Source organism: Lichenostomus cassidix, chromosome 5 (assembly GCF_008360975.1).
Source record: "Lichenostomus cassidix isolate B80296 chromosome 5, HeHo_3.0, whole genome shotgun sequence".
Classification (NCBI taxonomy): domain Eukaryota; kingdom Metazoa; phylum Chordata; class Aves; order Passeriformes; family Meliphagidae; genus Lichenostomus; species Lichenostomus cassidix.
The window spans coordinates 62194376-62219688 of record NC_139486.1 but is presented as its reverse complement, the minus strand read 5'-3'; the positions used below and the strand labels follow the sequence as shown (position 1 = coordinate 62219688).

Below are 25313 nucleotides of genomic sequence, written 5' to 3'. Positions count from 1 at the left end.
AACCCGGGATGGAACTAATGAGGGAGCGAGGTCTGGGTGCGAGAGTGGGCTTCCCGGTTTCGGGAGCCACTGGGGCCACCGTGGGTCAGCGGAGCCGCGGCTGTGAAGGGGCGCCGGTGGCAGCAGCGCGAGTTTCCTGCGTTGGGAGTGTGCTGACAGCGAGTCTGGTAAATGATGGGGCGGGGAAGTTTCCTGAGCGGCGCGGCTGCCGAGCTGCAGAGGAGCGAAGCGGCGGGGCAGGGGCAGCGCGGAGCCGCGGCGTTATCGCGGGATGCGCAGGTGTCAGGAGCCGCGGTGGGTCGATGGCGAGGCCGGGAGGCGCCGGGGGGTAAACCGCCTCCTTCCTGCGCTGGCGGCGAGGCGAGCGCGGGGCCACAGCTGCGGCAGCAGCGCCATCCATGTGCCAGCGCCGCCGCGAGGGACCGGGGAGCTGCCACCTGCCATCGCCGCGCGGAGCCGGGGGCTGCTGCCACCCCCCGCGGGGGCTGCGGGCACCCCGAGAGGGGAGCACCCCGAGCATGGGGGCTTCGGGCGTTGCCTCGTGCCGGACCTGGGGGTGGTCCCGGGGAGGCTCTCGTTAGGATTTGGGGTGCGGTGTGTCCCCGTGAGGATGGCTCCTGCCAGGCTTCAGCAGCTGAGTTGGAGCCACGGGGGGTACAGGAAGGGCCCCCGCGGCCCAGGTGTTTCGGGGGGGGCTGTGTGCCCCCGGGGACATCCGGGTGCCAGCCCCCTGTGGCGAGGCGTGTGACGCCAGAAGCAGAGCCGAGGCTCATATTTGGGCACGGAGCAGGTTATTGGTGCCGTGGCCCCGCAGCCGGGCGATCAGGCGCCTCATAAAGGCCGCCCTGGTGCTGCTGCCCGCATAGGCTGGGGCGCTGCCGAGACATCCCGTGGCTGCGCTGGGCTCGGGGCCGGTGGCATGGGGCCGATGGCGGCGCTGGGGCTGCTGCTGTGCGTGCGGCTGTGCGGGGGTGAGTGCCGGGCGGCTGGCAGCGGGGCCCGCGGCGGTGCCGGGCCCGGCTGAGCTCCGTCCGTGCCGCAGGCTCCGCGGAGCTGCGCCTGGTGGGCGGCGGCGGGCGCTGTGCCGGGCGAGTGGAGCTGAAGCACAGCGGTGAGTGGGGCTCCGTCTGTGTCTTCGACTTTGATGGGGAAGCACTCTGGGCCGTGGTGGTGTGCCGGCAGCTGGGCTGTGGCCGGGTGGCCAAAGCGTCCACGTACGCCCCGTTCGGGCCAGGCAGCGGGCGGATCTGGCTCCAGCCCTTCTTCTGCCGCGGCACCGAGGATGCGCTGGAGGACTGTCCACACTTCGGATGGGGACAGCACTTGTGTGACCACGGTCGGGATGTGGGGGTGACCTGCACAGGTGAGGGGACATGCTGGGCTACCAGCATTGTGCTGGAACGTCCAGGGCAGGGCTGAGATATGTCGGTTTCCCGGTGCAGATGGCGTGGAGCTGAGGCTGGCGGGCGGCATTACCCCCTGCGCTGGGAGGGTGGAGGTGAAGCTGCGTGGACACTGGGGCTCAGTGGCAGACGACAGCTGGGACATGGATGACGCTGAGGTGGTGTGCCAGCAGCTGGGCTGTGGCTCGGCCGCCGGCGCCTACTCTGCCCTCGACCACTTCGGCGCAGGGAACGGGACTGTCAGTCTCGTCCTGGTGGACTGCAGTGGGAACGAGGCCATGCTCTGGGACTGTCAGATCCGTGGCTGGGGACCATATGATGGCACCGTCCATTTCTTGGACACTGCTGTTGTCTGCCAAGGTAGGCGTCAGGCTATGGGGAACTCTGTCACTTCACGGACATCCCTCGACACTGAGGCTGTGTTGCTCCCGCAGGGTTTTCCCGGCTGGTCGGCGGCGATGGAGCGTGCGCTGGGCGTCTGGAGGTGCGGCAGCGGCGGGCCTGGGTCCGTGTGTGCGAGGATGAGGTGGACATGAAGGTGGCCCAGGCGGTGTGCCGGGAGCTGGGCTGCGGCACGGCGCTTGCCATGGGCGGCAGTGGCCGGTTTGGGGCGGGATGGGGGCCGTTCTGGGAGGGGGGCTTCCAGTGCAATGGCAGCGAGCCCCTCCTGAGTGCCTGCGGCCAGCGAGCGCCCCAGGGCCAGGGCTGCAGCGGCCCCGCCAGCGTCATCTGCTCCCGTAAGTGCCGGGGACAGCGGGGGGCTGCTGGGCTCCCTGCAGCGTCACCGCCCTCATTGGCCTTTCTGCCACAGCCTACACGGGCTTCCGGCTGGGCAACAGCAGCTCGGCATGCGCCGGGCGGGTGGAGGTGGCGGCTCGGGGCACGTGGGGCTCCGTGTGCGCCAGCGAGTGGGAGCTGCCCGACGCCCACGTCCTGTGCCGCCACCTGGGCTGCGGCCGCGCCTTGGCCGTGCCGCCGGGAGGCTCCTTCGGCAGCGGCGAGGGGCCACTGCGGCCGGACGCTTTTGGCTGCAGCGGCAGCGAGCGGCACCCGGGCGAGTGCCCCGTGGCCGTGCTGGGCAAGGCCCCGTGCGCCCCTGGAAACGCCGCCGCCGTCAACTGCTCAGGTGTGTATGGCACCTGCGTGAGGAGCCCTGAGGGCTTTTGGGCAGCCCCAAGCACTGCGATCAGAGGATGCAGGGCTGTTTTGGGGTGAAGGGAAGGGCTGAGTCAGGTCATTTTACAGGCATGGTGGAGTCCCTGCGGCTGGTGGAGGGTGAGACTCGGTGTGACGGGTGGCTGGAGTTGGCCATAAGCTCCGGGGATTGGCGCCGTGTGCCAGGAGAGCTTTCGATCACACGGAATTTCAGCAAAGTGTGCTGGGAGCTGGGCTGTGGAGGGGTAGACAAGAGCGATGCTGTCTCTGGCAAGGCCAGGCTGTATGAACTGAACTCGACGGAGCTGGCCATCATGTACAAGGTGATCGAAACCATCCAGGACATGACCACCATGCTGACCAATAGGACCAAAGACAGGAACGAGATCGATTTTGAATACTATATAGCGTATATGACCACTGCATCAGCCGGCATTGCTCATGGGGCAGACATCTTCTGCTCAGGTGAGTGTCCCGAGAAGGGCTGGAGGTGCCGATGCCCCAAGCAGCCACCCCAGCAGGGTCCTTTCTTGCCCGCAGGCAGCCGACGGGTGAGGCTGGCGGGGAGCTCTGGGCGCTGCGCCGGGCGGGTGGAGGTGTATTCCGGTGGCAGGTGGAGCAGCGTGTGCCAGGAAGGCTGGGACCTGCAGGACGCGGCCGTTGTGTGCCGGGAGCTGGGATGCGGCACGGCGCTGGAGGCCCCGAGCTCGGCGCGCTTCGCTGCTGGCCCGGGGCCGCTGTGGCCGTACATCCCCGAGTGCTCCGGGAGCGAGGAGTCTCTCTGGGAATGCGGGCGCTCGGAAGGGCACGAGTGCGAGCGCGGCGGCGGGGCAGGGGCCGTGTGCTCAGGTGGGTGCTGGGCGCCCCCAGCTCAGGGTGCGGCGGAGCCCCCCGGGGGCTTCTGTGCTGTGCCGTGACCCCCCCGCACCTCTTGCAGAGCAGCTCTCCGTGCGGCTGGCGGGTGGCAGCGGGCGCTGCCGCGGGTACCTGGAGGTGTCCCGCAACGACACCTGGGGCCGCGTGTGCGCCAACGGCACCAGCGACACCACGGCTGTCACCGTCTGTCGTCAGCTGGGCTGTGGGCACAGGGGGTGGTTGTCGCCCGGCCCTGCCCAGCAGCCAGCCCCCGCCTGGTTGGCGTGGGTGGGCTGTGAGGAGGAGGCTCGCTCGCTCTGGGGGTGTCCCTCGGCACCCTGGCTCTTGCAGAGCTGCGGCCCTGGCGGGGACGCCTACGTGGCTTGTGAGGAGGAGGACACTGATGGCACGGCTGAGACAGCCACCACTCCGTATCCGGACAACGCCAGCAGCACAGGTATCTCTGCCGGTGTCAGCACCCCCTATGCCGGGCTGGCTGGGATCCCCCTCCCCTCACTGCTTGCCCGTGTCCCCACAGGCATCCCCATCAGAACCACCCCGGCCGTGGGGACTGTGTCCGTGCCAGCTGTGCTGTGTGTGGTGCTGGGGACGCTGCTGTGCCTGGCCCTGGGTGCCCTGGCCGCGCTGCTGTGCCGTGCCCGCGCCTGGCGCCGAGGTGGGTCCCGGCGGGTGGGTGCCAGGAGAGACCCGGTTTGCGGGTTCTGGGGCTCCCGCCCTGCAGAACAGCTGAGAAGGTGGGCAGGGGTGGTCCTGGTGCCCCCCAGGGTGCCCATGGCCCCAGGTAAGTGCTGCCTGTCATTGCAGGCGCTGGCAGAGCTGCGGATGCCATCTCCAACGCTGTCTACGAGGAGCTGGACTACACGGCAATGCCCGAGTACCAGGAGGTGCCCAGTGGCCCAGGTGGGTGCAGCCCGAGTGCCCCAGCTGTGCCCGGAGAGAGGGCTCTGCGCCACAGCCCCACGGCAGCTCCGGGTCCTGGTGGCCTGGCCCTGGCTCCTCGCCCTGGGCTGGGGCTTTCCCTCGCTCCCGTGGCAGCTCCTCCCGTGTGGTGTGAGGTTGTGCCACCTGCGGTGCCACTTGAGGCCACTGCTGAGTCCCTCTTTACCCCCTGCAGGCTCTGTGTCAGAGGGATCGGTGAAGAAGCTGCCGTATTACACTGAGGACAGCATGGAGGGAAGTGACACCGAGGCAGCCCCAGGTAGGAGCACAGGGCAGGAAGCCCACGGGTGTCACAGGGGACAGAGGACACACCTGGGTTGGAGAGCTGAGGGAACAATTCCCCCCCTTGTTATTGTGCAGCAAAGTAACGTCTTTCCTAAAGGGATCTGAGGGCCACCAGAGCATGTCTGGTGGCAGTGCTGGAGGGGATGGCAAAGCATGACCCCTGTCACGGCCACTGGGTCACTGCCATGGACCCCTGTGCCTGTCCCAGGTCCCCCTGCCCGGCCCGAGCATGGAACCCTGGATGGCTATGATGATGCCCTGGATGTGGCAGAGGAGTCCCCTGCTCCCAGCACTGGGGACATCTCTGAGGGAGTGGCATTGGGGAGGTGGATCCGTGTCCTCCCCACAGGTAAAAGGGATCCCAGCTGCCCTGTTGCCTCTGCAGAGCCTCTGCATGGCAGGGTTTGGCTGTGGGGGTGGGCAGGGATCCAGCCACAGATCCAAGGGGGCTGCAGCCAGATCCCTGGTGGGGTCGGTCAGAGGGGACACGGAGGTGGCACCCTCAGGCACATTTCTGTTCTGTCCCCAAGGTGGGATCGACTCCCCTCCAAGTCCCCCAGGAGCCACCAGGGACCCCCCGGAACAGCCCCCGGAGCACACGGACTATGATGATGTCGGCAGCAGCAGCATCCTGGGAACATCACCATGAGGATGTCCTGGCCATGCTGCTTCCCTGGGGACATGTGTGCGACAGTGTGGGGTGGCCCTGTCACCAGGCAGTGTGGCCTTGCCCACAGAGGTCACCTGTCTGTTCCCAGCACGGCAGAACTGCAGGAAAAGTATTTCTCCTTTGGGAAATCATTTGATTTCGATGTGAATTTCCCTTTGTTCCTATTAAAATGCGGAAGTGTCAGAGAGTCATTCCCAATTCTTGGACCTCCCTTGAGGCTAGAACCTCCATCCCGGGGACACCAGCCTTCCCTCAGGGATTTGTGGCAGGATCTGGAACCACTGACACATCCCTGGGCATGGTGGGCTTATGGGGAAGAGTGCAGAGGGATTGCTGGGATTGGCTGTGGGATCTTTATTTGGCACTGCCAAATGCACACAACTGTTCCCTGCAAGGCTGAGGGGAAAAGGGAGAAGGCAGGACCAGCCCCCGCAGAGGCAGCAGGATCTCCTCGCTGTGCCCCATGGGTGGTGTGGTGGTTTTGATTAGCCTAAAACATCAGTGAAGTGTTTTTAACATCCAAGAGAAATTTGGACCCCTGAGAAGCTGTTGTGGTAGGCCTGGAGACGTGTCTGAAGTGTGGGGTGTGGTACAAAGATGGCTCCTGTGTGTCCTGAGTGCAAGTTCTGGAAGTTTTTACATCAAGTCCAGCAGAGCCAATCTCTGATGGCTCTGAAAGTGATGGACATGCTGCCGGCCACGTTTGGGCCAATTGGAGGTGCTAGTTATGCCTCTGTGAAAACATATTTAAGGAAAAATCAAAACAAAGCAGGCATGCACTTCTTTCACTGTTTTGTAGTTGGAGGAGGAGGAGGTGGAGGTGAAAATATGTGAAGAAGAACAGCATAGAGAGCAGCAAGGTCAGTGAAAAAGGGAGAGGAAGGGGTGCTCCAGTGCTCCTGGCACCAGAGCTGAATAACTTTCTGCTAGCTGTGGTGAAAACTATGGGGGGAGCAAGAAGTTTCTCCTGCAGCCCATGGAGTCCATAAGGATGCAGAAATCCACCCACAGCCCACTCCAGAGGAGCAGGTGGATGCCTAGAAAAAACTGTGAACCTGTGAGAGTCTCATCTAAGAGTTAAAACTGCACAAGGCCTTGATTGGGAGAGAAAGGCCTTTTCCTTGCTCCTGGCATGGAAGCAGCCTGGCCTCAGCTCGGGAGAGTCTGCACAGCACCTTATGGACAAAAAGACTCACATTGCAGCAGGATTCGGGTGGGATGTTTCTCAAGAAATTAGACCCACGCCAAAGAAGTTCTCAAAGAACTGTCTCTCGTGGGAAGGACCCCGTAGCTCAGTAGAGAAGCCCTTTTCCCGATTGAACTGACCAAAAGACTCCTCAACCTGCCCCCTGTCTGTGTTGCTAGTTTAGAAAAAAGGAAGGGGGGGGGTACGTGCAGAGACTGCTTCTTAAGAGGGTGGGGGTGAGAGCAGAAAAAAACTGTCTGAAGAAAAAGAAAAACAAGTAGAGATAAAGAGTATTTGTAGTAAAAGAATTGTAGTGATGAGTAAATTTGAGAATCTGCTCTATAGACTGAAAAGAAACCCTACACCCTGCCCCCTACCCAGCTTGTTGATTGTAAAGATAAAAAAGAAGTGAATACTATAAGTTTGTAAGAAAGAGAAAAAAGAGAACAAAATAATGTATAAAAACTTTATTTTTGCCTTACATTTCTCCTCCAATTCTCTTAGGTAATTAAATCACCTTTTTGTGACTTTAAGCTTAGAGCCTAGTTACCCTCTTTTCGTGCGTCCTCCTAACAATGTCCTGTCTCAAATCCATGAGAGTGGGGCAGGCTCTGAGCCTCTCACAGCCCGGAGAGCTGGGCTGGGAATGGCTGTGGGTGTTGGAAGGAATTTTCCTAAAGGAGGAGAGGTCTCCTGAAGGGGGGCAGTGCCTTCCTGCCCCGCAGCAGGACCCCGCGGTGGCAGGGCAGCCGGGCCATGGCCCCAGTCGGCTCCAGGAGGTTCCCAATCTTCAGGGCGGGCTGCAGTGCCCGCAGGGCATCCAGTTCCTGCAGCAGGGCCGGGCTGAAGCCCTCCGTGCTCAGCCTGGGTTTGGGGGACGCAGGAAAAGAGGAGAAGGTGTTGGAGGTTGTGGGGAGGGAGGAGCTGAAGCAGCCGCGATGCAGGTGCATCCCTGCCTGTCCCGCAGCATCCGCTCCCCAGCTCGGGGATGCCGGGCGGGGAAAGGGCCGTGGCAGAGCCCTCACCCCAGGCTCCGCAGCGGGCAGGCGGGATGCCGGAGCTTGTGGCAGAGCTGCAGGACGCCGTCGGCTTGCAGCTCGTTGTCACTCAGGTCCAGGCAGGTGAGACGGGGCCCCTGCAGCAGCTGCGCAGCCAGGGCTGGGCAGCAGGCGCCCGACAGCCGGCAGCTCCCCAGCCTGTGGGGCCGAGGGAAACGGGCAAGGAGGGCTTTGGCCTCCACTTGCTGAGCTGCTCCAGCTGGGTGGGAAGGGCAGTGCAGCGGGTGAGGTCCTGGCAGCAGCAGCAGGGGCCGGTGAAGTGGGAATAGGGCAGCTCAAAGAAAACGTCTCGGAAAGACCCTGAGAGGCGGCCCGAGTGTCCCCAGGGGTATCCGTGGAGCCGGCAAGCTCCTGTCCCCTGTGCCCGAGGCAGCAGCCACCCAGGCACACACCGCCCTCCGGTTCGGGTGCCTCCAGCCAGCGGCCCCGCTCAGCGCTCCGTGCCGTCCGTGCGTGCCGAGACAAGGAAGACTCGACCACTCAATATAAGTGCGCAACAAGCATCGTTTATTTGAGCTTCAGCATACATTCTTATAGTGTGGTTAATTAGATAATGCATATTCTGTAACCGCGTATCATTATTGGCTATTTGTTTCAACGTCCTAAATCTGGCTGCTTTCCCTATGTATAGATACATATTAACTTTTTGTCTGGTTTTCTGCATTCTTGCTGGCTATTCTACATTCCTTTTGACCATTGATGACTCCTTATATGTAGCACAGCGTACGGGTCTGTCCTTTGGTCAATGGAGCGCTTAAGTGCCATCAGGAGTTCCGCTAGTCGGCGCTTTTGAACATCTCTAATCATCGCTTGCTCAATTCTGTTGGCAATATCTGCAACGTAAAGTGAGTCTGTGACGATGTTAACAGGTTGGCTCATCCAGTTGGTAAAGACCCAGACCACTGCCGACAGTTCTAGGGTTTGTAACGAGTCCCCTGATGTTGCGGGAATGATTTTGTGTCGCCATTGCTTCTCCTCCATCCACGTCGCAGCAGCAGTGCGGGAGCGTTTGCCGGCTCTGTATAGACAGTCACCGCCCCTGAGAGCGGGGGGGCTGACTGCACTGGCTTTACCAACCATCGGTGGTTGGACATCTACGCCAGCGTAGGAGGCTGGAGAGGTCGGATACTGATGAGTGTTCCCTCTTCCAGCAGCGCTGCTTGGAGTTCCATAGAATTCTGTAAGTACCAATTCAGGTCATCCAGCTTCAATGGTTGCTGTATTTCCCCTGGCGATGTTCCTAGGATCTCCCTTATCCTTTGGCGGCCGCGTTTGATAAGATTTGCCAGTGTAATGGTATCTTCTTGAATCGTTTCCCGCGGTTCAAGGGGAGGTGCTAACCTACTGGACCCTCCCACATGCCTGTCTTGGGGTCCTTATACAGGACCTTCATGCGTGGTACCGGTGGCTGCGCCACTCCCTGGTAATGCATTAAGATAGGCGGTAGGTCCTGATCACCAAATATGCACAGGTGATTTAGTACAAACAGAGTTTTAGAAAACCTTTCTCTACTATCTGAAACCTCTTTATGTTTAGCCAAGTAACCTTTTAATGTCGCATTTCCTCGTTCTACCATTGCCTGCCCTGTCGGGGAGTGAGGAATTCCTGTAGTATGCTTTATGTCCCAGAGTTGCATGTATTTTTTTAACAAGGCACTACAATAAGCAGGTCCATTGTCTGTCTTGATAGCTTTGGGTTTGCCTAATACTGCAAAGCAGCTAGTAAGGTGCCTTACAACAGGTGCGTGTGTCAGCGGAGCAGTCCGGGCCCGGTGCCCGGCAGCGCGGGGGGCTGGGGCAGCGCAGCTCTTCCCGCCGCCGCACAGCGAGGGAGCGCCGCGGTGCGCTGGTGAGGAATTGCTGTGCTGCAGGTGGGTGGGGAGCAGCTGCAGCTCCAGCTGCTCGCTTTGCTCTGGCTGGGAGGCCGAGACAAGAGGCCGGGATGTGCGGACACATAGCATAACAAAGTGATTCAAGGGAATCAGAAGTTAAAGGATAACTTGTAGCGAGTATTTGATAGACAGCTTGATAACCTAATAAACAGTGTATTGTTTACTTGACATTCATTGTGTTTGCCAAACAAGGACTATGATACTCATGTAACCTCCATGCTCCCAAAAAATCAAGTATGTTTTTAGGACTTTGGACAGAGACTCAGAACGCATGCCTTAAAGAGGATCTCCTGTCCTTTTTTATAAAAGACCCCCGGAGCCTCCTTCACCCACCAAACGGATCTACACAGGCTCGAGGATATGGAAATGACTTTTGAACTCATTATAATACGAAGAGGGGACAGGTTTTACATATGTAAAGTGGATTGAGAAATTCCAGGAATGTGTAACAGTGTAACCATATATATACCGGGATATACGGGCGCGCAGGTCTTTGAAGGGCTACCTCCCATGTGCCCGGCGCTGTAATAAACGTGCCGGCTTTACAACTTAAATTTATATAGCTTGTGAAGTTTTGCCTTTATTTCCTAAGTCAAACTGGCCACGTGAGGGATGCGGATAGAGACAGCAGGAGACGAGGATCAGGACGAAGAGCGAGAGGTTTGTGTGCTTGGAATGTGAGGGGTCAGAGCACAGGGACCCTTCTCGGAGGCTGCAGCTCAGGCAGATTCTGTGTTCCTGTGCCAGGAGTAAGCGGATTTCTTCAGTGAGACACCTGGGAGTGTGCCGTGGGAAACCTGGGATGGAACTAATGAGGGAGCGAGGTCTGAGTGCGGGAGTGGACTTCCCGGTTTGGGGAGCCACTGGGACCACCGTGGGTCAGCCGAGCCGCGGCTGTGAAGGGGCGCCGGTGGCAGCAGTGCGAGTTTCCTGCGTTGGGAGTGTGCTGACAGCGAGTCTCGTAAATGATGGGGCGGGGAAGTTTCCTTGTCGGCGCGGCTGCCGAGCTGCAGGGGAGCGGAGCGGCGGGGCAGGGGCAGCGCGGAGCCGCGGCGTTATCGCGGGCAGCGCAGGTGTCAGGAGCCGCGGTGGGTCGATGGCGAGGCCGGGAGGCGCCGGGGGGTAAACCGCCTCCTTCCTGCGCTGGCGGCGAGGCGAGCGCGGGGCCACAGCTGCGGCAGCAGCGCCATCCATGTGCCAGCGCCGCCGCGAGGGACCGGGGAGCTGCCACCTGCCATCGCCGCGCGGAGCCGGGGGCTGCTGCCACCCCCCGCGGGGGCTGCGGGCACCCCGAGAGGGGAGCACCCCGAGCATGGGGGCTTCGGGCGTTGCCTCGTGCCGGACCTGGGGGTGGTCCCGGGGAGGCTCTCGTTAGGATTTGGGGTGCGGTGTGTCCCCGTGAGGATGGCTCCTGCCAGGCTTCAGCAGCTGAGTTGGAGCCACGGGGGGGTACAGGAAGGGCCCCCGCGGCCCAGGTGTTTCGGGGGGGGCTGTGTGCCCCCGGGGACATCCGGGTGCCAGCCCCCTGTGGCGAGGCGTGTGACGCCAGAAGCAGAGCCGAGGCTCATATTTGGGCACGGAGCAGGTTATTGGTGCCGTGGCCCCGCAGCCGGGCGATCAGGCGCCTCATAAAGGCCGCCCTGGTGCTGCTGCCCGCATAGGCTGGGGCGCTGCCGAGACATCCCGTGGCTGCGCTGGGCTCGGGGCCGGTGGCATGGGGCCGATGGCGGCGCTGGGGCTGCTGCTGTGCGTGCGGCTGTGCGGGGGTGAGTGCCGGGCGGCTGGCAGCGGGGCCCGCGGCGGTGCCGGGCCCGGCTGAGCTCCGTCCGTGCCGCAGGCTCCGCGGAGCTGCGCCTGGTGGGCGGCGGCGGGCGCTGTGCCGGGCGAGTGGAGGTGAAGCACAGCGGTGAGTGGGGCTCCGTCTGCGCCTTCGACATCGACTGGGAAGCGCTTTGGGCCGTGGTGGTGTGCCGGCAGCTGGGCTGTGGCCGGGTGGCCAGAGCGTCCCCGTACGCCCCGTTCGGACAAGGCAGCGGGCGGATCTGGCTCCAGCCCTTTTTCTGCGGCGGCACCGAGGATGTGCTGGAGGAGTGTCCACACCTCGGATGGGGAGAGCACTACTGTGGCCACGATCGGGATGTGGGGGTGATCTGCACAGGTGAGGGGACACGCTGGCCGTGCTGGGCTACCAGCATTGTGCTGGAACGTCCAGGGCAGGGCTGAGCTATGTCGGTTCCCCGGTGCAGATGGCGTGGAGCTAAGGCTGGCGGGCGGCAGCAGCCCCTGCGCTGGGAGGGTGGAGGTGAAGCTGCGTGGACACTGGGGCTCAGTGGCAGACGACAGCTGGGACATGGATGACGCTGAGGTGGTGTGCCAGCAGCTGGGCTGTGGCTCGGCCGCCGGCGCCTACTCTGCCCTCGAGCGCTTCGGCCCAGGGAACGGGACTGTCCATCTAGCCGCGGTTGACTGCAGTGGGAATGAGGCCACGCTCTGGGAATGTGAGATCCGTGGCTGGGGACCGTATAATGGCACCGTCAATGACTACGACACTGCTGTTGTCTGCCAAGGTAGGCGTCAGGCTGTGGGGAGCTGTGGCACTTCACGGACATCCCTCGACACTGAGGCTGTGTTGCTCCCGCAGGGTTTTCCCGGCTGGTCGGCGGCGATGGAGCGTGCGCTGGGCGTCTGGAGGTGCGGCAGCGGCGGGCCTGGGTCCGTGTGTGCGAGGATGAGGTGGACATGAAGGTGGCCCAGGTGGTGTGCCGGGAGCTGGGCTGCGGCACGGCGCTTGCCATGGGCGGCAGTGGCCGGTTTGGGGCGGGATGGGGGCCGTTCTGGGAGGGGGGCTTCCAGTGCAATGGCAGCGAGCCCCTCCTGAGTGCCTGCGGCCAGCGAGCGCCCCAGGGCCAGGGCTGCAGCGGCCCCGCCAGCGTCATCTGCTCCCGTAAGTGCCGGGGACAGCGGGGGGCTGCTGGGCTCCCTGCAGCGTCACCGCCCTCATTGGCCTTTCTGCCACAGCCTACACGGGCTTCCGGCTGGGCAACAGCAGCTCGGCATGCGCCGGGCGGGTGGAGGTGGCGGCTCGGGGCACGTGGGGCTCCGTGTGCGCCAGCGAGTGGGAGCTGCCCGACGCCCACGTCCTGTGCCGCCACCTGGGCTGCGGCCGCGCCTTGGCCGTGCCGCCGGGAGGCTCCTTCGGCAGCGGCGAGGGGCCACTGCGGCCGGACGCTTTTGGCTGCAGCGGCAGCGAGCGGCACCCGGGCGAGTGCCCCGTGGCCGTGCTGGGCAAGGCCCCGTGCGCCCCTGGAAACGCCGCCGCCGTCAACTGCTCAGGTGTGTATGGCACCTGCGGGAGGAGCCCTAAGGGCTTTTGGGCCGCCCCAAGCACTGCGATCAGAGCAGGCAGGGCTGTTTTGGGGTGAAGGGAAGGGCTGAGTCAGGTCATTTTACAGGCATGGTGGAGTCCCTGCGGCTGGTGGAGGGTGAGACTCGGTGTGACGGGTGGCTGGAGTTGGCCATAAGCTCCGGGGATTGGCGCCGTGTGCCAGGAGAGCTTTCGATCTCACGGAATTTCAGCAAAGTGTGCTGGGAGCTGGGCTGTGGAGGGGTAGACAAGAGCGATGCTGTCTCTGGTGAGGCCGCGGTGTGGCAACTGAACTCGACGGAGAAGGCCATTTTCCAAAGGGTGATCGAAACCATCCAGAACATGACCACCATGCTGACCAGTAGGACTAACGACGAGAACGAGATCGATTTTGAAACCTATATAGCGTATATGACCACTGCATCAGCCGGCATCCCTCATGGGGCAGCCATCTTCTGCTCAGGTGAGTGTCCCGAGAAGGGCTGGAGGTGCCGATGCTCCAAGCAGCCACCCCAGCAGGGTCCTTCCTTGCCCGCAGGCAGCCGACGGGTGAGGCTGGCGGGGAGCTCTGGGCGCTGCGCCGGGCGGGTGGAGGTGTATTCCGGTGGCAGGTGGAGCAGCGTGTGCCAGGAAGGCTGGGACCTGCAGGACGCGGCCGTTGTGTGCCGGGAGCTGGGATGCGGCACGGCGCTGGAGGCCCCGAGCTCGGCGCGCTTCGCTGCTGGCCCGGGGCCGCTGTGGCCGTACATCCCCGAGTGCTCCGGGAGCGAGGAGTCTCTCTGGGAATGCGGGCGCTCGGAAGGGCACGAGTGCGAGCGCGGCGGCGGGGCAGGGGCCGTGTGCTCAGGTGGGTGCTGGGCGCCCCCAGCTCAGGGTGCGGCGGAGCCCCCCGGGGGCTTCTGTGCTGTGCCGTGACCCCCCCGCACCTCTTGCAGAGCAGCTCTCCGTGCGGCTGGCGGGTGGCAGCGGGCGCTGCCGCGGGTACCTGGAGGTGTCCCGCAACGACACCTGGGGCCGCGTGTGCGCCAACGGCACCAGCGACAGCACGGCTGGCACCGTCTGTCGTCAGCTGGGCTGTGGGCACAGGGGTTGGCTGTCGGCCGGCCCTGCTCAGCAGCCAGCCCCCGCCTGGTTGGCGTGGGTGGGCTGTGAGGAGGAGGCTCGCTCGCTCTGGGGGTGTCCCTCGGCACCCTGGCGCTTGCAGAGCTGCGGCCCTGGCGGGGACGCCTACGTGGCTTGTGAGGAGGAGGACACTGATGGCACCGCTGAGACAGCCACCACTCCGTATCCGGACAACGCCAGCAGCACAGGTATCTCTGCCGGTGTCGGCACCCCCTACGCCGGGCTGGCTGGGATCCCCCTCCCCTCACTGCTTGCCCGTGTCCCCACAGGCATCCCCATCAGAACCACCCGGGCCGTGGGGACTGTGTCCGTGCCAGCTGTGCTGTGTGTGGTGCTGGGGACGCTGCTGTGCCTGGCCCTGGGTGCCCTGGCCGCGCTGCTGTGCCGTGCCCGCGCCTGGCGCCGAGGTGGGTCCCGGCGGGTGGGTGCCAGGAGAGAGCCGGGTTGCGGGTTCTGGGGCTCCCGCCCTGCAGAACAGCTGAGAAGGTGGGCAGGGGTGGTCCTGGTGCCCCCCAGGGTGCCCATGGCCCCAGGTAAGTGCTGCCTGTCATTGCAGGCGCTGGCAGAGCTGCGGATGCCATCTCCAACGCTGTCTACGAGGAGCTGGACTACACGGCAATGCCCGAGTACCAGGAGGTGCCCAGTGGCCCAGGTGGGTGCAGCCCGAGTGCCCCAGCTGTGCCCGGAGAGAGGGCTCTGCGCCACAGCCCCACGGCAGCTCCGGGTCCTGGTGGCCTGGCCCTGGCTCCTCGCCCTGGGCTGGGGCTTTCCCTCGCTCCCGTGGCAGCTCCTCCCGTGCCGTGTGAGGTTGTGCCACCTGCGGTGCCACTTGAGGCCTCTGCTGAGTCCCTCTTTACCCCCTGCAGGCTCTGTGTCAGAGGGATCGGTGAAGAAGCTGCCGTATTACACTGAGGACAGCATGGAGGGAAGTGACACCGAGGCAGCCCCAGGTAGGAGCACAGGGCAGGAAGCCCCAGTAGGAGCAATGGGGACAGATGACAAACCTGGTTTGGGGAGCTGAGGGAACAAATTCTCCCCCTTGTTATTGTGCAGCAAAGTAACGTCTTTCCCAGGGGGACCCGATGTCCACCAGAGCATGCCTGGTGGCAGTGCTGGAGGTGATGGCACTGCATGACCCCTGTCACGGCCACTGGGTCACTGCCATGGACCCCTGTTCCTGTCCCAGGTCCCCCTGCCCGGCCCGAGCATGGAACCCTGGATGGCTATGATGATGCCCTTGATGTGGCAGAGGAGTCCCCTGCTCCCAGCACTATGGACATCTCTGAGGGAGTGGCATTGGGGAGAGGGATCCGTGTCCTCCCCACAGGTAAAAGGGATCCCAGCTGCCCTGTTGCCTCTGCAGAGGCACTGCATGGCAGGGTTTGGCTGTGGGGGTGGGCAGGGATCCAGCCACAGATCCAAGGGGGCTGCAGCCAGATCCCTGGTGGGGTCGGTCAGAGGGGACACGGAGCTGCCACCCTGAGGCACATTTCTGTGCTGTCCCCAAGGTGGGATCGACTCCCCTCCAAGTCCCCCAGGAGCCACCAGGGACTCCCCGGAACAGCCCCCGGAGCACACGGACTATGATGATGTCGGCAGCAGCAGCATCCTGGGAACGTCACCATGAGGATGTCCTGGCCATGCCGCAGCTCTGGGGACATGTGTGCGGCAGTGTGGGGTGGCCCTGTCACCAGGCAGTGTGGCCTTGCCCACAGAGGTCACCTGTCTGTGCCCAGCACTGCAGCAGTGCAGGAAAAGTGTTCCTGTGTGGGGAAATCATTTCATTTCGATGCGAATTTCCCTTTTTTCCTAATAAAATACAAACGTGTCAGAGAGTCACTCCCAGGGCTGGGACCTCTCCTGAGGCTGGAACCTCCATCCTGGGTACATCAGCCTTCCCTTGGGGATTTGTGGCAGGAACTGGAACCACCGACACATCCCTGGGCATGGTGGGCTTACGGGGAAGAGTGCAGGGCGATTGCTGGGATTGGCTGTGGGATCTTTATTTGGCACTGCCAAATGCACACAACTGTTCCCAGCAAGGCTGAGGGGAAAAGGGAGAGGGCAGGACCAGCCCCCGCAGAGGCAGCAGGATCTGCTCTCTGTGCCCCATGGGTGGGGCAGGCTCTGAGCCTCTCACAGCACGGAGAGCTGGGCTGGGAATGGCTGTGGGTGGTGGAAGGACTTTTCCTAAAGGAGGGAAGGTCTCCTGAAGGAGGGAAGTGCCTTCCTGCCCCGCAGCAGGACCCCGCGGTGGCAGGGCAGCCGGGCCATGGCCCAAGTCGACTCCAGGAAGTTCCCAATCTTCAGGTCGGGCTGCAGTGCCCGCAGGGCATCCAGTTCCTGCAGCAGGACCTGGCTGAAACCCTCCATGCTCAGCCTGGGTTTGGGGCACGCAGGAAAAGAGGAGAAGGTGTTGGAGGTTGTGGGGAGGGAGGAGCTGAAGCAGCCGCGATGCAGGTGCATCCCTGCCTGTCCCGCAGCATCCGCTCCCCAGCTCGGGGATGCCGGGCGGGGAAAGGGCCGTGGCAGAGCCCTCACCCCAGGCTCCGCAGCGGGCAGGCGAGATGCCGGAGCTTGTGGCAGAGCTGCAGGACGCCGTCGGCGTGCAGCTCGTTGTCACTCAGGTCCAGGCAGGTGAGACGGGGCCCCTGCAGCAGCTGCGCAGCCAGGGCTGGGCAGCAGGCGCCCGACAGCCGGCAGCTCCCCAGCCTGTGGGGCCGAGGGAAACGGGCAAGGAGGGCTTTGGCCTCCACTTGCTGAGCTGCTCCAGGGGGGAAGGAGGGAGCTCTGGGTAGCAAGGAGGGGACACTGGCCCATCCCGCAGCCCCTTACCGCAGAGTCTGCAGTGGGCAGGCACAGTGGTCAAGCCCCTCACACAGCAGCTCCACGCCAGCATCGCGCAGCTGCTCGCTGAAGGACAAATCCAGCTCCTCCAGGGACTTGTTGGTGCTCAGCACAGCAGCGAGGTCCTCACAGCAGGCGCTGGTGAGGCGGGAATACCGCAGCCTGATGGGAACCCCCAGGAAAAGCCCTCAGAACCGGCCGGAGGGCTCCCAGTTCCACCTTACCATGGTGGTGGTCCCATCCTGGTGCCACAACTCTGGAGCTCCTTGCCCTGGCGGAAGTCCCCCAGGAGCCACCAGGGACCCCCGGGAACAACCCCCGGAGCACATGGACTATGATGATGTCGGCAGCAGCAGCATCCTGGGAACGTCACCATGAGGATGTCCTGGCCATGCTGCTTCCCTGGGGACATGTGTGTGGCAGTGTGAGCCAGGCAGTGTGGCCTTGCCCAGAGAGGTCAGCTGCATGTGCCCCGCACTGCAGGAAAAGGGTTTCTGTGTAGGGAAAATCTTTGATTTCGGTGTGAATTTCCCTTTTTTCCTATTAAAAACACAAACTGGTCAGAGAGTCACTACCATGGCTGGGACTACCCTTGACGCTGGCACTTTTCGGCCATTTTGGCTACATCGGCCATCCCTTGGGGATTTGTGGCAGGAACTGGAACCACTGACACATCCCCCGGCATGGTGGGCTTACGGGGAAGAGTGCAGGGGGATTGCTGGGATTGGCTGTGGGATCTTTATTTGGCACTGCCAAATGCACACAACTGTTCCCATCAAGGCTGAGTGGAAAAGGGAGAGGGCAGGACCCAGTTCCCGCAGAGGCAGCAGGATCTGCTCTCTGTGCCCCATGGGTGGGGCAGGCTCTGAGCCTCTCACAGCACGGAGACCTGGGCTGGGAATGGCTGTGGGTGTTGGAAGGAATTTTCCTAAAGGAGGGAAGGTCTCCTGAAGGAGGGGAGTGCCTTCCTGCCCCGCAGCAGGACCCCGCGGTGGCAGGGCAGCCGGGCCATGGCCCCCGGCTGCGGCACGTCGTGCTCCAGGAGGTTCCCAATCTTCAGGTCGGGCTGCAGTGCCCGCAGGGCATCCAGTTCCTGCAGCAGGGCCGGGCTGAAACCGTCCGTGCTCAGCCTGGGTGTGAAGGATGCAGGAAAGAAAGACAAGGTGTTGGAGGTTGTGGGGAGGGAGGAGCTGAAGCAGCCGCGATGCAGGTGCATCCCTGCCTGTCCCGCAGCATCCGCTCCCCAGCTCGGGGATGCCGGGCGGGGAAAGGGCCGTGGCAGAGCCCTCACCCCAGGCTCCGCAGCGGGCAGGCGGGATGCCGGAGCTTGTGGCAGAGCTGCAGGACGCCGTCGGCTTGCAGCTCGTTGTCACTCAGGTCCAGGCAGGTGAGACGGGGCCCCTGCAGCAGCTGCGCAGCCAGGGCTGGGCAGCAGGCGCCCGACAGCCGGCAGCTCCCCAGCCTGTGGGGCCGAGGGAAACGGGCAAGGAGGGCTTTGGCCTCCACTTGGTGAGCAGCTCCAGGGGGGAAGGGCAGTGCAGCGAGTGAGGTCCTGGCAGCAGCAGCAGGGGCCGGTGAGGTGGGAATAGGGCAGCTCAAAGGGAACGTCTCGGAAAGACCCTCAGAGGCGGCCCGAGTGTCCCCAGGGGTATCCGTGGAGCCGGCAAGCTCCTGTCCCCTGTGCCCGAGGCAGCAGCCAGCCAGGCACACACCGCCCTCCGCTTCGGGTGCCTCCAGCCAGCGGCCCCGCTCAGCGCTCCGTGCCGTCCGTGCGTGTGTCAGCGGAGCAGTCCGGGCCCGGTGCCCGGCAGCGCGGGGGGCTGGGGCAGCGCAGCTCTTCCCGCCGCCGCACAGCGAGGGAGCGCCGCGGTGTGCTGCTGAGGAATTGCTGTGCTGCAGGTGGGTGGGGAGCAGCTGCAGCTCCAGCTGCTCGCTTTGCTCTGGCTGGGAGGCCGAGACAAGAGGCCGGGATGTGCGGACACATAGCATAACAAAGTGATTCAAGGGAATCAGAAGTTAAAGGATAACTTGTAGCAAGTATTTGATAGACAGCTTGATAACCTAATAGAGTATTGTTTACTTGACATTCACTGTGTTTGCCAAACAAGGACTATGATACTCATGTAACCTCCATGCTCCCAAAAAATCAAGTATGTTTTTAGGACTTTGGACAGAGACTCAGAACGCATGCCTTAAAGAGGATCTCCTGTCCTCATTAGAAAAGACCCCCGGAGCCTCCCCCACCCACGAAACGGATCTACACAGGCTCGAGGATATGGAAATGACTTTTGAACTCATTATAATACGAAGAGGGGAAAGGTTTTACATATGTATAAGTGGATTGAGAAATTCCAGGAATGTGTAACAGTGTAACCATATATATACCGGGATATACGGGCGCGCAGGTCTTTGAAGGGCTACCTCCCATGTGCCCGGAGCTGTAATAAACGTGCCGGCTTTACAACTTAAAATTATATAGCTTGTGAAGTTTTGCCTCTATTTCCTAAGTCAAACTGGCCACGTGAGGGATGCGGATAGAGACAGCAGGAGACGAGGATCAGGACGAAGAGCGAGAGGTTTGTGTGCTTGGAATGTGAGGGGTCAGAGCACAGGGACCCTTCTCGGGGAATCCAGCTCAGGCTGATTCTGTGTTCCTGTGCCAGGAGTAAGCGGATTTCTTTAGTGAGACACCTGGGAGTGTGCCGTGGGAAACCTGGGGTGGAACTAATGAGGGAGCGAGGTCTGAGTGCGGGAGTGGGCTTCCCGGTTTGGGGAGCCACTGGGGCCACAGTGGGTCAGCGGAGCCGCGGCTGTGAAGGGGCGCCGGTGGCAGCAGTGCGAGTTTCCTGCGTTGGGAGTGTGCTGACAGCAAGTCTCGTAAATGATGGGGCGGGGAAGTTTCCTGAGCGGCGCGGCTGCCGAGCTGCAGGGGAGCGGAGCGGCGGGGCAGGGGCAGCGCGGAGCCGCGGCGTTATCGCGGGATGCGCAGGTGTCAGGAGCCGCGGTGGGTCGATGGCGAGGCCGGGAGGCGCCGGGGGGTAAACCGCCTCCTTCCTGCGCTGGCGGCGAGGCGAGCGCGGGGCCACAGCTGCGGCAGCAGCGCCATCCATGTGCCAGCGCCGCCGCGAGGGACCGGGGAGCTGCCACCTGCCATCGCCGCGCGGAGCCGGGGGCTGCTGCCACCCCCCGCGGGGGCTGCGGGCACCCCGAGAGGGGAGCACCCCGAGCATGGGGGCTTCGGGCGTTGCCTTGTGCCGGACCTGGGGGTGGTCCCGGGGAGGCTCTCGTTAGGATTTGGGGTGCGGTGTGTCCCCCTGAGGATGGCTCCTGCCAGGCTTCAGCAGCTGAGTTGGAGCCACGGGGGGGTACAGGAAGGGCCCCCGCGGCCCAGGTGTTTCGGGGGGGGGGGCTGTGTGCCCCCGGGGACATCCGGGTGCCAGCCCCCTGTGGCGAGGCGTGTGACGCCAGAAGCAGAGCCGAGGCTCATATTTGGGCACGGAGCAGGTTATTGGTGCCGTGGCCCCGCAGGCGGGCGATCAGGCGCCTCATAAAGGCCGCCCTGGTGCTGCTGCCCGCATAGGCTGGGGCGCTGCCGAGACATCCCGTGGCTGCGCTGGGCTCGGGGCCGGTGGCATGGGGCCGATGGCGGCGCTGGGGCTGCTGCTGTGCGTGCGGCTGTGCGGGGGTGAGTGCCGGGCGGCTGGCAGCGGGGCCCGCGGCGGTGCCGGGCCCGGCTGAGCTCCGTCCGTGCCGCAGGCTCCGCGGAGCTGCGCCTGGTGGGCGGCGGCGGGCGCTGTGCCGGGCGAGTGGAGGTGAAGCACAGCGGTGAGTGGGGCTCCGTCTGCGTCTTCGACTATGACTGGGAAGCGCTTTGGGCCGTGGTGGTGTGCCGGCAGCTGGGCTGTGGCCGGGTGGCCAAAGCGTCGCAGTGTTCCCTGTTCGGACAAGGCAGCGGGCGGATCTGGCTCCATCCCTTCTTCTGCGGCGGCACCGAGGATGTGCTGGAGGAGTGTCAACACTTCGGATGGGGAGAGCACTACTGTGGCCACGATCGGGATGTGGGGGTGATCTGCACAGGTGAGGGGACACGCTGGCCGTGCTGGGCTACCAGCATTGTGCTGGAACGTCCAGAGCAGGGCTGAGCTATGTCGGTTCTCCGGTGCAGATGGCGTGGAGCTGAGGCTGGCGGGCGGCAGCAGCCCCTGCGCTGGGAGGGTGGAGGTGAAGCTGCGTGGACACTGGGGCTCAGTGGCAGACGACAGCTGGGACATGGAGGACGCTGAGGTGGTGTGCCAGCAGCTGGGCTGTGGCTCGGCCGCCGGCGCCTACTCTGCCCTCGACCGCTTCGGCCCAGGGAACGGGACTGTCCATCTAGCCGCGGTTGACTGCAGTGGGAATGAGGCCACGCTCTGGGACTGTGAGATCCGTGGCTGGGGACCGTATAATGGCACCGTCCATGACTACGACACTGCTGTTGTCTGCCAAGGTAGGCGTCAGGCTACGGTGAACTCTGTCACTTCACGGACATCACTCCGTTGTGTCGACACTGAGGCTGTGTTGCTCCCGCAGGGTTTTCCCGGCTGGTCGGTGGCGATGGAGCGTGCGCTGGGCGTCTGGAGGTGCGGCAGCGGCGGGCCTGGGTCCGTGTGTGCGAGGATGAGGTGGACATGAAGGTGGCCCAGGTGGTGTGCCGGGAGCTGGGCTGCGGCACGGCGCTTGCCATGGGCGGCAGTGGCCGGTTTGGGGCGGGATGGGGGCCGTTCTGGGAGGGGGGCTTCCAGTGCAATGGCAGCGAGCCCCTCCTGAGTGCCTGCGGCCAGCGAGCGCCCCAGGGCCAGGGCTGCAGCGGCCCCGCCAGCGTCATCTGCTCCCGTAAGTGCCGGGGACAGCGGGGGGCTGCTGGGCTCCCTGCAGCGTCACCGCCCTCATTGGCCTTTCTGCCACAGCCTACACGGGCTTCCGGCTGGGCAACAGCAGCTCGGCATGCGCCGGGCGGGTGGAGGTGGCGGCTCGGGGCACGTGGGGCTCCGTGTGCGCCAGCGAGTGGGAGCTGCCCGACGCCCACGTCCTGTGCCGCCACCTGGGCTGCGGCCGCGCCTTGGCCGTGCCGCCGGGAGGCTCCTTCGGCAGCGGCGAGGGGCCACTGCGGCCGGACGCTTTTGGCTGCAGCGGCAGCGAGCGGCACCCGGGCGAGTGCCCCGTGGCCGTGCTGGGCAAGGCCCCGTGCGCCCCTGGAAACGCCGCCGCCGTCAACTGCTCAGGTGTGTATGGCACCTGCGTGAGGAGCCCTGAGGGCTTTTGGGCCGCCCCAAGCACTGCGATCAGAGCAGGCTGTTTTGGGGTGATGGGAAGGGCTGAGTGACGTCATTTCACAGGCATGGTGGAGTCCCTGCGGCTGGTGGAGGGTGAGACTCGGTGTGACGGGTGGCTGGAGTTGGCCATAAGCTCCGGGGATTGGCGCCGTGTGCCAGGAGAGCTTTCGATCACACGGAATTTCAGCAACGTGTGCTGGGAGCTGGGCTGTGGAGGGGTAGACAAGAGCGATGCTGTCTCTGGCAAGGCCAGGCTGTATGAACTGAACCCGACGGAGCAGGCCATCATGTACAGGGTGATCGAAACCATCCAGGACATGACCACCATGCTGACCAATAGGACCAACGACGCGGACGAGATCGATTCTGAAACCAATACATGGAACATGACCACTGCATCATCCGGCATCCCTCATGGGGCAGCCATAATCTGCTCAGGTGAGTGTCCCGAGAAGGGCTGGAGGTGCCGATGCCCCAAGCAGCCACCCCAGCAGGGTCCTTCCATGCCCGCAGGCAGCCGACGGGTGAGGCTGGCGGGGAGCTCTGGGCGCTGCGCCGGGCGGGTGGAGGTGTATTCCGGTGGCAGGTGGAGCAGCGTGTGCCAGGAAGGCTGGGACCTGCAGGACGCGGCCGTTGTGTGCCGGGAGCTGGGATGCGGCACGGCGCTGGAGGCCCCGAGCTCGGCGCGCTTCGCTGCTGGCCCGGGGCCGCTGTGGCCGTACATGCCCGAGTGCTCCGGGAGCGAGGAGTCTCTCTGGGAATGCGGGCGCTCGGAAGGGCACGAGTGCGAGCGCGGCGGCGGGGCAGGGGCCGTGTGCTCAGGTGGGTGCTGGGCACCCCCAGCTCGGGGTGCGGCGGAGCCCCCCGGGGGCTTCTGGGCTGTGCCGTGACCCCCCCGCACCTCTTGCAGAGCAGCTCTCCGTGCGGCTGGCGGGTGGCAGCGGGCGCTGCCGCGGGTACCTGGAGGTGTCCCGCAACGACACCTGGGGCCGCGTGTGCGCCAAGGGCACCAGCGACAGCACGGCTGGCACCGTCTGCCGCCAGCTGGACTGTGGGCACAGGGGGTGGCTGTCGCCCGGCCCTGCCCAGCAGCCAGCCCCCGCCTGGTTGGCGTGGGTGGGCTGTGAGGAGGAGGCTCGCTCGCTCTGGGGGTGTCCCTCGGCACCCTGGCGCTTGCAGAGCTGCGGCCGTGGCGGGGACGCCTACGTGGCTTGTGAGGAGGAGGACACTGATGGCACCGCTGAGACAGCCACCACTCCGTATCCGGACAACGCCAGCAGCACAGGTATCTCTGCCGGTGTCGGCACCCCCTACGCCGGGCTGGCTGGGATCCCCCTCCCCTCACTGCTTGCCCGTGTCCCCACAGGCGTCCCCATCAGAGTCACCCGGGCCGTGGGGACTGTGTCCGTGCCAGCTGTGCTGTGTGTGGTGCTGGGGACGCTGCTGTGCCTGGCCCTGGGTGCCCTGGCCGCGCTGCTGTGCCGTGCCCGCGCCTGGCGCCGAGGTGGGTCCCGGCGGGTGGGTTCCAGGAGAGAGCCGGGTTGCGGGTTCTGGGGCTCCCGCCCTGCAGAACAGCTCCGAAGGCGGGCAGGGGTGGTCCTGGTGCCCCCCAGGGTGCCCATGGCCCCAGGTAAGTGCTGCCTGTCATTGCAGGCACTGGCAGAGCTCCGGATGCCATCTCCAACGCTGTCTACGAGGAGCTGGACTACACGGCAATGCCCGAGTACCAGGAGGTGCCCAGTGGCCCAGGTGGGTGCAGCCCGAGTGCCCCAGCTGTGCCCGGAGAGAGGGCTCTGCGCCACAGCCCCACGGCAGCTCCGGGTCCTGGTGGCCTGGCCCTGGCTCCTCGCCATGGGCTGGGGCTTTCCCTCGGTCCCGTGGCAGCTCCTCCCGTGAGGTGTGAGGTTGTGCCACCTGCGGTGCCACTTGAGGCCTCTGCTGAGTCCCTCTTTACCCCCTGCAGGCTCTGTGTCAGAGGGATCGGTGAAGAAGCTGCCGTATGACACTGAGGACAGCATGGAGGGAAGTGACACCGAGGCAGCCCCAGGTAGGAGCACAGGGCAGGAAGCCCACGGGGAGCAGAGGGGTCAGAGGACACACCAGGGTTGGGGAGCTGAGGGAACAAATTCCCCTCCCCTTGTTATTGTGCAGCAAAGTAACGTCTTTCCCAGGGGGACCCGAGGGCCACCAGCGCATGCCTGGTGGCAATGCTGGAGGGGATGGCACAGCATGACCCCTGTCACGGCCACTGGGTCACTGCCATGGACGCCTGTGCCTGTCCCAGATCCCCCTGCCCGGCCCGAGCATGGAACCCTGGATGGCTGTGATGATGCCCTGGATGTGGCAGAGGAGTCCCCTGCTCCCAGCACTGGGGACATCTCTGAGGGAGTGGCATTGGGGAGAGGGATCCGTGTGCTCCCCACAGGTAAAAGGGATCCCAGCTGCCCTGTTGCCTCTGCAGAGCCTCTGCATGGCAGGGTTTGGCTGTGGGGGTGGACAGGGATCCAGCGACAGATCCAAGGTTGTTGCAGCCAGATCCCAGGTGGGAGGGGACAGAGGGGACACGGAGCTGCCACCCTCAGGCACATTTCTGTGCTGTCCCCAAGGTGGGATCGACTCCCCTCCAAGTCCCCCAGGAGCCACCAGGGACCCCCCGGAACAGCCCCTGGAGCACACGGACTATGATGATGTCGGCAGCAGCAGCATCCTGGGAACGTCACCATGAGGATGCCCTGGCCGTGCTGCAGCCCTGGGGACATGTGTGCGACAGCGTGGGGTGGCCCTGTCCCCAGGCAGTGTGACCTTGTCCACAGAGGCCACCTGTCTGTGCCCGGCAGTGCAAGAAAACTGTTTCTGTGTGGGGAAAATCTTTGATTTCCGTGTGAATTTCCCTTTTTTCCTATTAAAACACAAACTGCTCAGAGAGTCACTCCCAGGGCTGGGACCACCCTTGAGGCTGGCACCGTCATCTCGGGTACATCAGTAATCCCTTGGGGATTTGTGGCAGGAACTGGAACCACCGACATATCCCTGGGCATGGTGGGCTTACGGGGAAGAGCGCAGGGGGATTGCTGGGATTGGCTATGGGATCTTTATTTGGCACTGCCAAATGCACACAACTGTTCCCAGCAAGGCTGAGGGGAAAAGGGAGAGGGCAGGACCAGCCCCCGCAGAGGCAGCAGGATCTGCTCTCTGTGCCCCATGA

General features: G+C 63.9%; 3 protein-coding genes and 1 long non-coding RNA gene across 4 annotated transcripts in view; 2 read left to right on the top strand and 2 right to left on the bottom strand.

Annotated features, from left to right (window-relative positions):
• Window positions 1-25313, bottom strand: part of LOC146436999 (uncharacterized) — a 99185-nt gene that overhangs the window by 4846 nt on the left and 69026 nt on the right. The window lies entirely within an intron of this gene.
• LOC146437011 (antigen WC1.1-like) lies at window positions 272-15780 on the top strand. Its single transcript, XM_085063779.1, has 23 exons — window positions 272-604; window positions 976-1363; window positions 1443-1763; window positions 1838-2140; window positions 2215-2529; window positions 2649-3023; window positions 3099-3407; window positions 3496-3870; window positions 4549-4632; window positions 4867-5007; window positions 5189-5271; window positions 7482-7775; window positions 8599-8692; window positions 11235-11621; window positions 11710-12030; window positions 12105-12407; window positions 12482-12796; window positions 12916-13674; window positions 13763-14356; window positions 14506-14601; window positions 14816-14899; window positions 15136-15276; window positions 15458-15780. The coding sequence occupies exons 1-23, from the start codon at window positions 272-274 to the stop codon at window positions 15574-15576; spliced, it is 6534 nt and encodes a 2177-aa protein (XP_084919905.1). The 3' UTR covers window positions 15577-15780.
• LOC146437010 (uncharacterized) lies at window positions 17488-18930 on the bottom strand. The gene is made up of 3 exons (XM_085063778.1): window positions 18925-18930; window positions 18088-18689; window positions 17488-17926 (listed from the first exon to the last, which is right to left on the bottom strand). The coding sequence occupies exons 1-3, from the start codon at window positions 18928-18930 to the stop codon at window positions 17725-17727; spliced, it is 810 nt and encodes a 269-aa protein (XP_084919904.1). The 3' UTR covers window positions 17488-17724.
• On the top strand, window positions 19778-24004 carry LOC146437009 (scavenger receptor cysteine-rich type 1 protein M130-like). Its single transcript, XM_085063777.1, has 10 exons — window positions 19778-20039; window positions 20487-20873; window positions 20962-21282; window positions 21366-21668; window positions 21743-22057; window positions 22172-22930; window positions 23019-23393; window positions 23475-23612; window positions 23762-23857; window positions 23913-24004. Exons 1-10 carry the CDS (start codon window positions 19778-19780, stop codon window positions 24002-24004), a joined length of 3048 nt encoding a protein of 1015 aa, XP_084919903.1.

Bases quoted from the DNA above. Each gene is read 5' to 3' on its own strand.
- LOC146437011 (XM_085063779.1), top strand. From the start codon at position 272: ATGCGCAGGTGTCAGGAGCCGCGGTGGGTCGATGGCGAGGCCGGGAGG. The intron at 1,364-1,442 runs GTGAGGGGACAT...TTCCCGGTGCAG, and splicing joins TGTGGGGGTGACCTGCACAG to ATGGCGTGGAGCTGAGGCTG. The intron at 7,776-8,598 runs GTGGGAAGGGCA...GGCTCTGTATAG, and splicing joins TGCTGAGCTGCTCCAGCTGG to ACAGTCACCGCCCCTGAGAG.
- LOC146437010 (XM_085063778.1), bottom strand. The intron at 17,927-18,087 runs GTGAGGGCTCTG...CTTCACACCCAG, and splicing joins TGCCCGCTGCGGAGCCTGGG to GCTGAGCACGGACGGTTTCA.
- LOC146437009 (XM_085063777.1), top strand. From the start codon at position 19,778: ATGCGCAGGTGTCAGGAGCCGCGGTGGGTCGATGGCGAGGCCGGGAGG. The intron at 20,040-20,486 runs GTTGCCTTGTGC...TGCGGGGGTGAG, and splicing joins CGAGCATGGGGGCTTCGGGC to TGCCGGGCGGCTGGCAGCGG. The intron at 21,283-21,365 runs GTAGGCGTCAGG...TTGCTCCCGCAG, and splicing joins CACTGCTGTTGTCTGCCAAG to GGTTTTCCCGGCTGGTCGGT.